This window comes from Anser brachyrhynchus (assembly GCF_964034855.1).
Source record: "Anser brachyrhynchus genome assembly, chromosome: 1".
Classification (NCBI taxonomy): domain Eukaryota; kingdom Metazoa; phylum Chordata; class Aves; order Anseriformes; family Anatidae; genus Anser; species Anser brachyrhynchus.
The window spans coordinates 65,396,892-65,412,312 of NC_137694.1; the positions used below are offsets into that span (position 1 = coordinate 65,396,892).

Here is a 15,421-nt window from a genome sequence, read left to right on the forward strand (position 1 = left end):
TATCTGTATAATCAGTCAAGTCTTCAGAAGTGACTTCTGACTAGGGATTATCTACATTACTTTCATACTTCAGTTGGGGCTCAAAAACACATCTTCCTTCTGAACATTAGCAGTAGAAAGCCATTATCTGCACAATGGCATCTTCAATGTTCCTAAACAATTGTTGGGACCCAATTATTTTAAGTCTTACGAATGTGCCATCTTGTCTACAGTGGTCTATGATCTACTTAAAGGGAAGACACAAATCAGTGTAACAAATGATAAAAAGGAAGGAGGGACGAGACAAACATAATGTCAGATAGTTACAATGCTGAAATGATACTGCAGATGTCTAGTCTGATAAAGTGGTTTTCAGACTCATGTGGATGATTCATTAGTACTTGAACTGAGACTGAATTTCTCTATCAGACTTCTCTTGTCATCTTTACATAAGGAGACCTGAATAAAACTAAGCTTTGAGATGGGGAAAAGTGTGGAATTAGACTTCTAAGGCTTAAATACTTCCTAATTTCTAACTGTGCATTATAGATGAATAGTTATCGTTAGTTTAGGGAGACATGAATCCATTTAGTGCAATGATGGATAGTGCTGCCAGCAGTTCATTAGAAACACTTTCAGTTGTTTAGCCAGCCCTGAAAGAGAAGGAACATTTTTATTGGCAGGACCAGCAGTGGTTCCTCCACTGTGGTTTTTGTGAGCCATTATTTATTTATTTAGCTTTTCTATACTAACCTCTTTTCTTTTTTATTTTCTTTTTTTTATTTTCTTTTTTTTTCTTTTTTCTATTCGTTTTTTTTCTTTTTTCATTTTTTTCTTTTTTCTTTTCTTTTTTCTTTATTTTCTTTTTTCTATTCATTTTCTTCTTTTTTCTTTTCTTGTTTTTCTTTATTTTCTTTTTTCCTTTTTTCTTTCCTTTTTCCTTTCATTTTTTCTTTCCTTTTGTTCTTTTCCCTTTTCCCTTTTCTTTCCTTTTCTTTTCTTGGATAGAAAAACAGCTGTTACAAAATGGAAAGAGAGGTGGCTTAGATCTTGAAACTCTTAACTTAGGAGTGCTCTGCAAAGTGGGCCAAGCTTCTTCAGCATCATATTCAACTACTACAGTCTGATCTAGACCTGGCATAGGGACATTGGAAGACTGCAGTACTTAAAAGCCACACTTCTTATTTTTAATAAAAAAGTTTTATTGAGCTATAAATTTGACTGGCTTGAGAGTTGGTGTACTGGGGGATGGGAAGAATAGCTCTTAAGGTGATGTGGGAATCCAAAGCAACTGGAGATATATCCCATATCCAATCACTTGGCAGTACTTTCTTCTGCCAAACTGCTCTGCCAAACCTTCTCATTAAAATATAAATGTATTGTATAGTATATCCTGAAATGTATTTCAAATTGTGTAGCTCTAGCGCTTTCAATATAACTACTCACTTCTTTTAAATGATGACCTCTCTTAGCTAAGTAAGTTATTGTTGGAAAGCTATTGTACTGAAATTTAGTATTGGGAACTGCATAAACTGGTAGATCCATTGTACCTCAGAAGGAAGAAGAAGAACACTGGAGAGAATGGTAATGCTGTCAGCACATGGACAGAAAGATGGAAAAAACATTACATTTGTATAGTTAACTAGCTAAACATGTTTTAGACATAGCTGATCTGTCTTAAAGTTCTATAAAGCTGCCAAACGCATTCAAACTTCAAAAACTCATGCTCAGTGAGAGGCTCTGTTGCAAACAAGTCTCTAGTGAGGACTCCCAGTCAATTAAATATCTTATATTTATATACAGGAACCTCAGTATATTCTTTGTTGCCACATTTTCCCAGTCTATGCCTCTTTTGAAAAGTACTCTTCTCAGCTGTTTCCCAGTTTTGCAGAAGTTTCTAATGTTGACAAAATGTTTTCTACTGTCTCAACTAAAAAATAACAGCGACTGAATGATTAGTCAGTTTTGTGAAGCATTTGAGCAGATTTTGATATCCTTAACAGAAAACAATAGTTGCTGTACATCTACTTTTCATGATTACCATAAAGCAATATTGTTGCCCAAGTTTTAGGGCACACTTCAGTGGAAAAGTTTCAGATACTCAAATGCAGCTCTGATTAAATTTGCAATTTGTTAGAGGTGTAAGTTTAACAGCCTGGACCCTACAGTCAACTAATGAGGTAGGGGAGAATGAGAGGGATATACAAGAAAAATATCTTAGGATATGCTGCTTTAGGAGATTCTAGATGTGGACTGAAAGAAAGTGTTAAAGCAGCAAGATTACTCCAGAAAGCTACCTTGGGGCTGTGATAGGAAGTTGTTAGGTATTATGTTAGTGATAATATATATTTAAAATAACATTTCTTAGAGTACAACTTGTGTTTACTACTGACTCTGTAACTCTGAGAAGATCGTTTCACACTCTTTAGGGACTACTGTGGCATTAGAACAGCAGAAATATGAAGTATTCCAAGGAAGAAATTTATCTCCTTAAAGAAGTACTATGTATTTTGAACACCTCTGCCTTTAAGTCTAATATTTTTATTTTCTTTAAAAAAAAATCTTTGTTGTAAATAATTATGAAACAGCTAGATAATGGTCTCTCTATTGATATCAACAAACATGATCTACTGTAAAAAAAAAGAAACGTTAGTGAACTGCTAGGATTTTTGTTTTGTTATGTTTTCTTTAAGAAGTTCTAATGTTTCCATCATTCACAGCAAATCTTTTAAATTAGGCAGGAATAAAGTGCTGTCTACAGAGAAATCTCTGTTCTTTGTCCCATAAAAACCTGCTTCGGCTGGGCTGAGTTATAAACTGTTGAAAATCACCAGTTTTCCTTTCCCTTTTTTTCTCCTGGTGTTGTCAGCAAATTTTGGCAGTGTGTGAAAATAACTGAGCACAAACATTCTAATCTGGGGCCAAGTTCATGCAATTGCCAAAACTGTAGCAGTGGACTCTCTACTTATAGGGAAGGAGAACAGACACTGTGTCTGCATGTAGAGAAGAGACTTTTTTATTTTTATTTTTTTTGTCTAGGCAGGCCTTTTGTTTTGGTCAGAAGGACCAGAAGATTCTCCCAAGTCATCTGCTTCAAGGTCAATAAATCCCAGTTGGAGCATTTCTCAATCTGTTCCTTTAGACCTAGAAAATTGTCCAACAGCCCTTTCCTGAATTATGCCCTTTCTTGCTAATTGAAGTCTTTGTGAGCTCTGTAATTCTAGTGATGCAGACTTATATAATGTAGTTGGCGTGTCAGAGTTGAATCCTTGATCCTGCTGGCGCACATCACAAAGTGTATTACTTGTCCAAGAATAATTTACTATTATCTTTTCTTTTTCTTTAAAAATAATCAAGGATATTACAAAGGAATTGTTACAATAGAACATAATTTGTTTCAAAATCAAGCTCTCATAAATGTGTTTTAACTACTCGTTAATTTATTCGAGCGGTCTTTTGAATATTTACCACAGTAGTATTTAATTACGTGAATGCATCCCATTTTTCCACCAGATAGTGTTTAACTTGGTAGAGAGTGTAGGTGGTGATCCGAAATGAACCAGGGCTGTGTAGCTTAATTAAGCTGCATATTGCATTTGTTTTTTATTTTATCCATGAGTTGGAAGGCCTGCTGAGAGCTACATGAGGGCCACTATTAAAAACAAGATGCCAACCTAGGCAGTGTTATGTTCATCCTTCTCTCTGCTACAGTTTTCCTGTATGTCATGCAAGTCTCCTTAAAATATTTGGTAGATGGTTGATAAGTCCACACTTTCATTTTTTGGCTGTTAGATAAGAAAAAGAAGTCAGCAAAAGCCACGATTGTTTATCTTCTAAAAAGTTCATCCTCTCAGCAATAAAGCAGTATTGTCTGGAGGTATGAGTAGGAGTTTGAAATTGAAAGTGGTCCAAAAGCAACTGATTAATTGGCACAGAGTTTATTTGCCAGAAAAATAATTTTTGCTGGTTCAAAATGATGTGTGAAGTAATTCAAACGCAGCAAACAGACTCAACAAACAAAATTTTTTCATGCTATATATATCCATGATGAGCAGAACCTGAAAAAAAAATAAGTAACAGTGTCCATCCAATAGCTTGTCAGCACACTGGAAAATGTGCTCTTGGAAATTAAAGAAATGTTTGAGTCATTATAGGGTCTTACTTTATGCCTATGGTCTAATGACAGTTCTCGAGAGGAGAAGAGTGATTCCTAGTTAAAACGGAAGAAAGGAAGTATGTGTATGTTCTACGTATATAAACGGTTGTCTCTATAGTTTGAAGTGAGTTCACATTTGTTGTGTGTGCTGCAAATTAGTAGTATCTTAACCTTGCATTTGCAAGGTACGGCTTTTTAGGGCAATCTCAAACTCTTCATCATTAATGATGAAGAGTTGTCCTCTTTAATGATGAAGATGTCCTCTTTAATATCTTTATCGATGATCTGGATGAAGACGTCCAGTGCACCCTCAGTAAGTTTGCAGATGACACCAAGCTAAGTGCGTGTGTCGATCTGCTCGAGGGCAGGAAGGCTCTGCAGGAGGATCTGGATAGGCTGGAGCGATGGGCTGAGGTCAGCTGTATGAAGTTCAACAAGGCCAAGTGCCAGGTCCTGCACCTGGGGCGCAACAACCCCAAGCAGAGCTACAGGCTGGGAGATGAGTGGCTGGAAAGCTGCCTGGCAGAGAAGGACCTGGGAGTACTGATTGATAGTCGGCTGAATATGAGCCAGCAGTATGCTCAGGTGGCCAAGAAGGCCAACAGCATCCTGGCCTGTATAAGAAGCAGTGTGGCCAGCAGGTCTAGGGAAGTGATTGTCCCCCTGTACTCGGCTCTGGTGAGGCCGCACCTCGAGTACTGTGTTCAGTTTTGGGCCCCTCGCTACAGGAAGGACATGGAGGTGCTCGAGCGAGTCCAGAGAAGGGCGACCAAGCTGGTGAGGGGTCTGGAGAACAAGTCTTACGAGGAGCGGCTGAGGGAGCTGGGCTTGTTCAGCCTGGAGAAGAGGAGGCTCAGGGGCGACCTTATCGCTCTCTACAGTTACCTTAAAGGAGGCTGTAAAGAGGTGGGGGTTGGTCTGTTCTCCCATGTGCCTGGTGACAGGACGAGGGGGAATGGGCTAAAGTTGCGACAGGGGAGTTTTAGGTTGGATGTTAGGAAGTACTTCTTTACCGAAAGGGTTATTAAGCATTGGAACGGGCTGCCCAGGGAGGTGGTGGAGTCACCATCCCTGGAGGTCTTTAAAAGACGTTTAGATGTAGAGCTTAGCAATATGGTTTAGTGGAGTACTTAGTGTTAGGTCGGAGGTTGCACTCGATGATCTTGAGGTCTCTTCCAACCTAGAAATCTGTGATACTGTGATACTGTGATCATGTTGAACTAGACTGTAAGGTCTATGAGCCACTTGGTGTATCAGGCCAATGGGCAATCGCAGCAATGGTGCCGGCACTCCTCCTGTAATTACTGTTGTGATTTTAAGTAATCTCCAGTCCCACAGGGGGCACTCCATGTACATAGGATTTACTGTTTGGGGCAAAGCTGAACAAGTGCATGGCAGCAGCCTCTTCTTTCCCCTCCAAGCTTAGATTTTTTTTTCATTAAAATGCCTATTTCAGAGAAGGACACAAAGTGAAAATGAACACAAAAAATATCCCATTCCCATCATTTTGTCCTTTTTAATTTCTGAGCATAAAAAATATGTGTTTATTTTATTTTGATATACTTACCCAGTAAAATTTTGACATTTAAGCTGTAAAAAGTTCAGTTGCAGTAGTCTGAAATGTGAAAAAATGCCCATTTCTAATTACTGGAAAATAGAGACATTAAGATTGAATGACTGGAAATAAACTGAACTTGGAACTGCTGTTAATCTCAAAATGAGTCCCACAGAAGCCAACAGGAAAGCTGAAACTCTATGTGTAGATATGTTGTGTGTCTCGTAAGGATAAAGGTTACTGAAGGGCCAGAAAATGTATTTTCTTTTTTTTTTTTTCCACAATTCTCCTCACTATAGTGAACCATTAAGCTCTTCATAAACGTGACAGTAGATCTCGGTTACCTTGACATTTGTTGGGTTCTGCTGTAATTATTTCATTCAGCTGAAAGCTTGATAGAAAACAATCTCTTATGCACTTTTCCTCTTTTGGCAAGTAAGGTTTTGACGTCTGTTATCTTTTCTGTCCTGCTGCATTGTCAGTGAGCCTTCAAGCAGCCTTAGATATCAGTAAGGTGGTAATATCAGAGGCAGCCTGCCACTTGGTTTTCAGTGAAACTGACTGTAGAATGTCCTGAATCATGGAAAGAAGCAGAAAAGCTCAACCCATTTATGGGCACCAGTACAAAGCTCTTTGGTCATATGATTCACGTGGGTGAGAGAACTATTAAATGTAAATCTTAAAGCTTAGCAGAAAGGATAAACTGCAAAGTAGAAAAGAAGTGAGACCTTTAGTGAAGCCTATGTAAACAAGGTGCCCCATACGAGCACAGACAGAATTGGATTGTTGTGGTTTCCTCCGTTTCTTTAACTATCGAGAAGTTATGTATGTATTTTGTAACTGTTTTTTCACTCTTCACCTTCCTTGAAATTTTTTTTCTTCTGTGGTTTTCTCAGATACTAAAATCTTGGCACTATATGCCCCAGTCCCATTCTGTCTTATGATAAAACCTCCATATCTCAATTTATCTTGAATTCTATGGTCCCCCAGAACAGTCTTATATAGAGAAAGTACTGTACTATCTTAATGAGGCATGACAGGCCTGGAAGCAGGACCAACTGCTGAAAAGTACACCAGGTGGTGTTAAAGGTTTGTTCCATTCAGTAATTCCTATGACTATTAATGTTATAGGGAGGAGTTGGGGAAAGGAGGTCCAGTCATTAACTTCCTGAAAAGTAAGTTACACTGTGCTCTTGTTTCTATGCCTTTCCATGGGAGGTGTTTTTTCTACTGGATGTTTTCCGGGGTCTGGGTTGAGTCTAGGTGATCCCTTGAGTAGTTCTTGGAACACAATTTCTAGATGGTGCAATGAAATTACACCTCTTTCAAGACAGAATGCAAAAAGCGTAGCATATAGCCTGAGTGTTAACAATGCACAGGTTTCATTATTTTTTTTCTTTTCTACTAACAGATTACAGTATTCTTATAGAAATTAGCATGAAAAATCTCATCAGTAGAGATCTTTGGCATACATAGAGAGTACTAAAATGTATAACATTTTAGGCTAACACAGTCCTAGCACTAGCGAATGAACACCCTTCCTGTCTTTTCTCGGTTTTCTAATTTAGTATTGCAAACCTAGAGCCGGTGCAGCACAAGACAGTGTCTTGGAAGTCATTAGTGCCCTGTGTTCTTCATTGCCCAACTGCTGTTACTTTGGGGAAAGTTTGTGTTTACCATAACCTGCGTATTGTACAGATCATCTTATCTAAAAGAATAAAAATAATAATCCCTTTTTCTAGATATAATCACTCAGCTTAACTAATGTTAAACTGGTAGAAGAATGAAGTCAGTGACAGATTTGCTTTGACTAATGTATAAAGCAGATTGCTTGTAAAATAGCTCTGAGAGCACCAATATACCACCTTCTGCTAGATAATTCAGCGTTCCTTTTCAGGAAAAAAACACTGTTCCTCTTACTATATTCTAAAATACACTTTCTGTAATGGAAGACAGTCAGAAGTTCTCTTAGAAGTAAAGGTTTATCTGTTCAGGAGAATCTATGTAATTTTCCCTTGGGTGTATGAATGCTCCACTCCAATTATTTCTAGAACAGCACAGACAGAAATGGACTTCCTGGTTTTCAGCATGTCTTTTTATTGTTTCTGTATACTTGATATATACGTATACAACAAACATAAATATGACTATGGTCTTTGTTTTAAAAATAAAATATGCATGAGTGTTTTTTGGCGCAGGTTTGGTAGCAGTAGTACATTTCCTATGCTAGCTGTTTCAAATGCATCAGTGATTCCTGTCGCCATTCCTAATCCAGCTATAAGATTCTGGGGCTTCCAGGGGTGTTACTGAGCTAAACCAAATCAGGCGCTTTTTACTTTTTGTTAAAGTCGAAAGAACCATGAGCTCCTTAGGGTGCTTTTTACTCTTTTATAAACGCGCACTGTAAATAGTGATGCATATAAATCAACTCTGTGAGCACTACATATTTCATTAAATACAGTCAAGTTGTGGGTTAATAGAAGTTCCAAGTGAAAATATTATGGTATCTCATTGCATATATTGTAGATTTAATGTAGTGTGAACAATAGTAGCTTTGAGCCATTGTAAATCCCATCCGGACATCGTCAACATAGTTCAAAATACAAGGAGGGAAATCTCAAAGGTTAGATGTGCTCATATGGCCACTGTGCATATGTAAGTCATTCTTTTATTGTTTTTAAAATAGCAGTGAAACTTTGCGGGATGTAGGTAAGGCAAAGCTTACTAACTTCATGTTATTTTCTGTAGTTGACCAGAAATTCCTCTTTCAAGAGAAGTCAGGTCAATTTACTTTAATTACAGAAATAACCTCTAAAGCAAATAATTGGTTCCCTACAGTCCTGGAGGACAAACTGAGAAGAAATGGGAGTCATATAAGAAAAATGGGGAAATGACCCAAATTGTTGGCAGCCCCTATAATCTTTGAAATTGATCTGTATGTGGATGATCAATAAGTAATATTCAGTATATCTTTTTGTTTTCCTCCCTTCTCAAACAGTATCTTTGAGACCTTTAGGCAAAATAAAAAGCATCATCTGCAAGTCTAAGGAATCTTTGAGAAAACCCCATAGTGAGAGGGTTTGAGAGCTTGTTGGTTTGTTTGGCGGTGTCTTGTGTGCAGCACAAGGGACTGTCATAAGAGGAGTTTAAAAAAAGGAAAATTGACCAGAACTTTTTGTTTGGAAATCCTAAGAGAAGACACTAAGTACCCTAAAAGCATCTTTTTTACGGTGTGCTGTTGTCATTGCTTAATTCAGTTCTCTCAGTCCAATATATAGCATTATAGTTCATGTAGATTACAGGAGAGAGAGAACTGTCTTTCTTAGTACTAGGCACTAGAACATACAGAATTGTAGGGAAGACTGAAAAATTCAACACAATGTTGTATTTGGTGTTCCCTAGATCCCTTTTTATAGCCCTTGCTCAAGCACAAAACAGATAATGCTATAGCTTTCCACAAACCTGTATTTCTTTTTCAGTTTGCTGGCACTTTACAGCTCTTTCCTACAGACTATCTCTTTAAAACTTACGTCAAAAAAACATTGGAAAATAAAAGATCACACTAGTTTATATCCACTATGTAATCTAGGAATCAAGCTTTTTATATGATCTTGGAGGTCTTTTCCAACCTTAATGACTCTATGATTCTATGATTCTAAGTTGAACTAAATGATAAAATAGTATTTGCTAAATAATCTAGAAATCAACTAATTTGAACATTTAGTTTAATCTCTTGAGTAAAGCTCTGAGGCCAACAATACTGCTATGAAACTGCAGGTAGCTTTAAGCAGCCAAAGGATTTCATAAGTCTACCTTCAGTTCCTAGCTATATGTTGGAGTAAATAAAAAATATTATTTGTAAATACTCAGAAAACAGTAAAGTGTTAAGTAACAGATAACCTAAATTTGTGGAGACTAAATCATGACAAATCAACAAGGTGTCCCCATATGCCATTGGTAATACAGTAGATGTGATATGTTTTGATCTCAAGAGGATTTCTGTCATTATCTCTCAGAACTGTCTCATCAGCAAAGTAGGGATTATATTCCTGATTAAGCTACTATAAAGTGAATAAGCAGGTAGCTGGAAAAGAACAATTAGTTCATTGTCAAAATGGAAACCTGTATTACCTGATTTTCTTAAAGGTCTCCTCCAAGTCTCCTACTGTTCAAAATGTGCATTAATGATGTGGCTGACAAGCCAAAAGACATATTGCCAAAATGCCAATGTGGGTATTAAGACACTTTGGAGAACAAGATGAGAATTCAAAATGATCTCACTAAACTGAAGAGCAGGGTGTGGGTAGGGTGTAGAATATTGTTCCCTGAAGGTTTTTACACACAGATGACACCAACCTATCACAAATAGCTTAGGTATGGTTGAGCATGTTTTCATGAAGATAAAACGGAATAGAGAGGGTGTTGTCTTGCAGATTCTTTAGCACAGATCATATACTTCCCTGCGTTAATGTCTATAAGAACCAAAATTGTCTCTTGTAAAAATATATATATTATATATATGAACTTGTTTTACTTATCATGCTGAGGGCTCAGTTCTCTCTATTAATACCAGCTTAGGTTTGCAGATTCAACTTCTAAAGAGAAATTTTGCTCTTGTATGTAATCCATTTTGAATATTCTTCATGTAAGGGAAACCACCTTTTTTTTAGATCATTCAGTTTGTTGGTTAAAGATAGCTAAAAATTCTTTTTCCCTCTCAAGCCCTCAGTAGGCTGGAGATGTGAAAGGGTTAAGCCTGGTTAGCTTATAAAGAATGCCAAGGATATCTTCTGGTATTTGGAGAAAGTCGTTATGACTTCTGCTAGCCATATTATCTTCTAAAGATATCAATAGTGCAAGTTTTAATAATAATACTGTGCAGTTGAGTTCTTTTCACTGAAGGATCTTGCTTATCAGTCGTCTTTTCCATAAAAACAGAGAAATTTTGTTGTTGTTTCTCAAAGAAGTAAACTGAAGCCAGAAACACGATGTGATGCCTTCACACATGAAGGAATCATGTGGCTACAGAATTCCAGTGATGTCAGAAATTAAAATCTTAAGATATTAGGTTTGTATGTTTTTAAATAACTTAAGAGATAAATGTTTAATAGAAAAAGTTGTGCGAGTAAGATATATGCATCCTCATTTATTTCTCTCTTCTAGCATGTTGTCATGCAAATCCTTTCTACATCCCTATTTTCTTTATTGTATGCCTGTACCTAAAATTGAGTATGCCTATCTTACCACTTTAGTGCTGTAATTGCAGAGAAGCAAGCTGTTCTCTTTTGATAAGTTGATCTTCAGATTTGTCTTGCTTGCTATGTTCTCATTGTTAGTGAGGCTTTGGTCTTGAGTTTGAAAAACTAGATGAATATAGCAAGGAGATGTTAATTTAAAACAAAAACAAATACATTTTTGCCTCGCCTTGAAAAATATGAAGCTGGCTTTGGACTACAATTTCATAGGTTTTATGACAAATGAGGCATGAAACAAATTGGCAAACCTGCAATGTCCAAAGTACAGTGGTACAGTGTGCTCTCTAATTCCCAGCCCTAAAGATCTCAGCAAAGGTCGCAAATTAAACAAAGTCAAAATTAATCAAGTCTACAATCAAAATATGATCATTAAGGCTTTCGTTTACTACAAAGAGGCATTTGTGAAAGAGGCACTGGAGCAAGTTCTTTTGTGCAATAAGGGAAAACCAACAGCAAGGTGTCAAACAGAAAAACGAAACCTTGCAGGTGAAGCTGTCTTTGGAGCCAAAAGAAACCAGCACGCAGAAATGCAAGTAAACTGTTAAAGAATGGAAAAGGTGTTTGGTGCTGAGCTGCAGAGTGTGTCAGCATTGCATTTGGCCCAAACAGAAGGAGCCTGTGGGCTAGAGTCAATGTTAGTCAAATAGCTACGGAGCCACGCAGAATCACTTCAGGCAACCTCTTACCAAGGCTTCACTCCAGTGGTCTTAACTGCTGGACCTTTTGCCTCCTTTACAACATGGAGCACTGGAGTATCACTTCCTCGGTGTGGGAAGATGAAAAGTACAAGAGATGCCTAGAGAAACCCTAGTGGACAACACATTTCTTTATACTCTTTGTGCCCAAATTTGGGGAAAACTGTGCACCAGATGGCTTTGTGATGTGTATGTTTACATCTCCATTACCTCAAGTGTATTATTTATACAAATGCTACATTTCTTGTTCCATTTTATGGGCAAATATGCTCTCAGTGTAACTTAAATATAACAAAGTGTAAGAAATTCTTCTTTTGTTACCTATTTCTGAACCAGAACTTGTAGACCTTTAATAAAGATACAGTTTTAGGGGGACAGAAATTACACTGGGCGATGATCTGGTTTTTGTCTCATTGATATGAATAACAAAAAGTTTTATTCCCATACATGGGAGATGCATTATCTTTTAATAGATCTCCATTCTGATTTCTTTTTGTTTGTTTGTTTTACTGACTAATAAAAAAAAAAAAAGCAATAGGGAATGAATATGTAAAAAATAGAGCAAGATATGCTTTATTCATACCAATGAGTCCTAATAATGAAATGCATTTTCCTTAGTGTACATAGAGCTTAGCCCGATTGTTCTACTTTTTCTTTGTGCAGAAACTCAAGTATATGTGATGCACATGTATAGCTTGTGTTCTGTTTGACCTGTGTAGAGTATGTGTCATTTTTATTTTAGAAATGAGTACAGTTAATTTGCTGAGATTCTGATAATTTTGCTAGAATGCTTTAATGATTATTTAACATGTTTGCAGCATAGAAATACCCATTCAATTACTGTCAGATTATAGAATGAGGCATGGAATAAAACCCTCTACTTTTCTCTCAGAGTTGCTTTACTCCTTGTTCCCACTGTCAAGTCATTCATATTTTGAAGCCGTTGTACCTTAATAAGCAGAACTTTTGCCTCATAAGTTTGTCAGGAGATGCCTGCTTGGAAAAGATGGAGAATTTGACTTCTCATGACCAACAGTTACAGATTTTTGGTTAAACTTTGATCTCCGTTATATATACTGATATATCTGGAACATGTATTATGAAGGACAAAATCTAACTTTTTTGTTGCTCTTTTCCCAAGGAAATCCTACAAGTGTTAGAAAAAGTCTTTTAAAAATATTAACTGAAGGAACAACAACAAAAAAAATCACATTCCTGGTGGCAGCCTCATGGGACTTGGAAATACACACCTAAACTTTTAATGAACAAGAGTTTGGTGACCAAAATAGAATAGTATATCTTCTCTCCTTGTGACCTTAAAATACCTCTAGGAATAGGTTTATTAACATATATATATATGCAACCTTCTATATTTTAATTTATGCTATGGCATTCAGTTCTTAACTATGCTACTTTACATTACAGAGCAATTTCCATCTGAAAATCTTAAAAGTGCCATGTTAATTCTCAAAATGCTCCTCTGGAAAAAAAGTCAGTATTATTTATCTTATTTATGGATAAGGAAAACTCAGCACGGAAAAATTAAATGGCATAGAAAACTGTTTGGGTTGCTTTAGCAGAGTGACCTCCAGACCACACTGAAGACATTTTACTATGTACCAAAAGGCAGTTTGCACTCCAATATAAAATTTTATTTACTAGGAAGTGAGGGTTTTTTGCCATAAATATGGTTTATATTCCATTGCAGGTGAATAAAGTAAAGTTATTAAAGTGTTGTTGAAAGGGTAATATTAATGATAAAAGGTTTTTTGATTAGGACGGACACCAAAAGATGCGTACCTGTGTTGTTCCCTGTCTTCTCTTTTCCTCAAGTCTTCACTTTCTCTTCTGTGGTTAGTTGGCTTTCAGAACCTTGGTTTTCTGCCTACCACTGCCTACCATCCTAAGTGTGCCTGCTCTCCAAGAATTATTTTTTCAAGACTTCCACCACTGTACATACAAGATAGAAATGAGCTCCTTTCTTACCCAATTTATATCTCTGGGCTACCTGTTGATAACTTGATTACTGGTTTTAAGGAGAACAGTACTGCAGATCCATTGTCTGAACCTTGGTGTCTATTGCCATTTCAGGTGCACTAGAATATCCTAATGGACCTAAGTGCCACTTCAGAAAGGCATAGATCTTCTAGATATTGTGTGTCACATTATCAGCCTCTTGTGAATGTCTTACATATCCTAGGACAGCTAATATGGCATTAGATACCATTACTTGGGTAACTGAATCCCAAAACACACACCAGAAATGACTGAATTATCACCATCCCTATTGACATCAGTTAAGGGACAAGAGTACAGTCTGGTCATACAACTTCTCAGCACCAAAAGAAGTCATCTTGGAGTGATACCAAATGTCGTAATATCTCCAAACTTGATATCTTTTTCTGTAGTTACTATACTTCGTAGTTTTCCTAAAGGTAGTCTGGGATTATGTTCTAATTTAATTGGCCAATTGCTGAAACAGTCCTTCTCCTGCTCACACAAGGCTGACTGTTCGATTTTTCCAGAAGAACCTTCTAATCCTGGAACTTTGGGTGAGCATTATTGAAGGCTTTTAAAGGTAGGGAGCAAAATTACGAATTTTATCAAATGATACATAGAAAGCCACTCTTAGAATGAAGTTTTGCACTAAACACATTGTGTTAGTGAATAAATGGACTGTTGTGATTTACATTCCTCTTTTGACAACTTTTAATGTTGTGGTTATATACATAAATTTAAAACCTTGTGGTGATGTAGCCTAGAATTTGTAAGTGCATGGCTTATAATTGAACATTCAGAATTGTAAGAGAAGGGACAGAATTTTCTTATCAAAGATATAGGGGTAGGATGGTCTTTATACTCTTTAATCAAGAGTATTTCTAGAAATAATGATGGTACCCAACACTCACTAAATTCCTCTGTATAATTCAGCATACTAACCTGGCAAAAAATGTTCCCATTTTTCTGAAGTTGTTTTACTTCTGGCTTAGTGCATTGAAATGGCAATCCATGTTCAGAAAAGTCTGAGATGACACAAGTCAAGGTTGTTCTTGTGTCTTGTGTACTGGGGAAAGACTGACAGCAAGCTGTTAAGTTGCTTGAAGTACAACTTGTTACAAAATAAGAAATTGCCCTTGCATTGAGTGAATGTTTCCTGGTCTTCATTCATTCATGATTTCTTGTGATGAGATCTTAATGTTTAATGATCTTTTCATTTTTCACAATCCCTTCCTCTGCTGGTTTCCTCTCTTCTCTAGAAGGTCTATCCTACTCTTGACCGAGTTGGACTGGTGCCTTTCTCCAGCTTCCTCCTGTAACAGTAGTGTATTGGAGATAGAGTAGTGCTTTCTGTGCTAGAGCTGAGCTGCAACAAGTTGATCCCTCCATCATCGTGCATCTGCCAGTCAATCTTTGTTCTGAGTTGAGCAGATTGATTAGACTGATTAAAGTAGGTGTCTGGATTGAGAGGGGTTAAAGAGCATCCATATGTTCTGGATTTACTACTCCTTCAGTGGAGGCAGGAAGGCCAGGAATTAGTGAGTGGCTTAGTCTTTTCTCACTGTTGGCAGCTGACAGGAACACTGATGAGGTGATAATGAACTAAAAAGTCTGCCCTGTTGGCTGGGTGGGAAAGGGACCCAGACAGTGGGCAAGTCTCACCCCAGTTCTTGCCAAGATTTTCACGTTTTAATAGAATCCATCTAAAGTAAAATTAACAGGTATACTTTCCTGGACGAATTTCAGTAATGTAACTTATCACCAGCGGATACTAAAGAAATAT

The 15,421-nt window shown here is 37.1% G+C and overlaps 1 protein-coding gene across 17 annotated transcripts in view; it reads left to right on the top strand.

Moving 5' to 3' along the window:
- The window catches only part of ERC1 (ELKS/RAB6-interacting/CAST family member 1), a 308,860-nt gene that overhangs the window by 196,643 nt on the left and 96,796 nt on the right, over positions 1 to 15,421 (top strand). The window contains exon 16 of one of the 17 annotated variants that reach the window (XM_080576071.1): positions 3,019 to 4,542. The exons of 15 other annotated variants lie outside the window; for them this stretch is intronic. In XM_080576071.1, the coding sequence (XP_080432197.1) occupies positions 3,019 to 3,085 (67 nt within the window). In that variant the 3' untranslated portion in view covers positions 3,086 to 4,542. Of the gene's footprint in view, positions 1 to 987; positions 2,972 to 3,018; positions 4,543 to 15,421 lie in introns of those variants that run through there. One more of the 17 variants, XM_080576072.1, reaches the window with a different exon arrangement.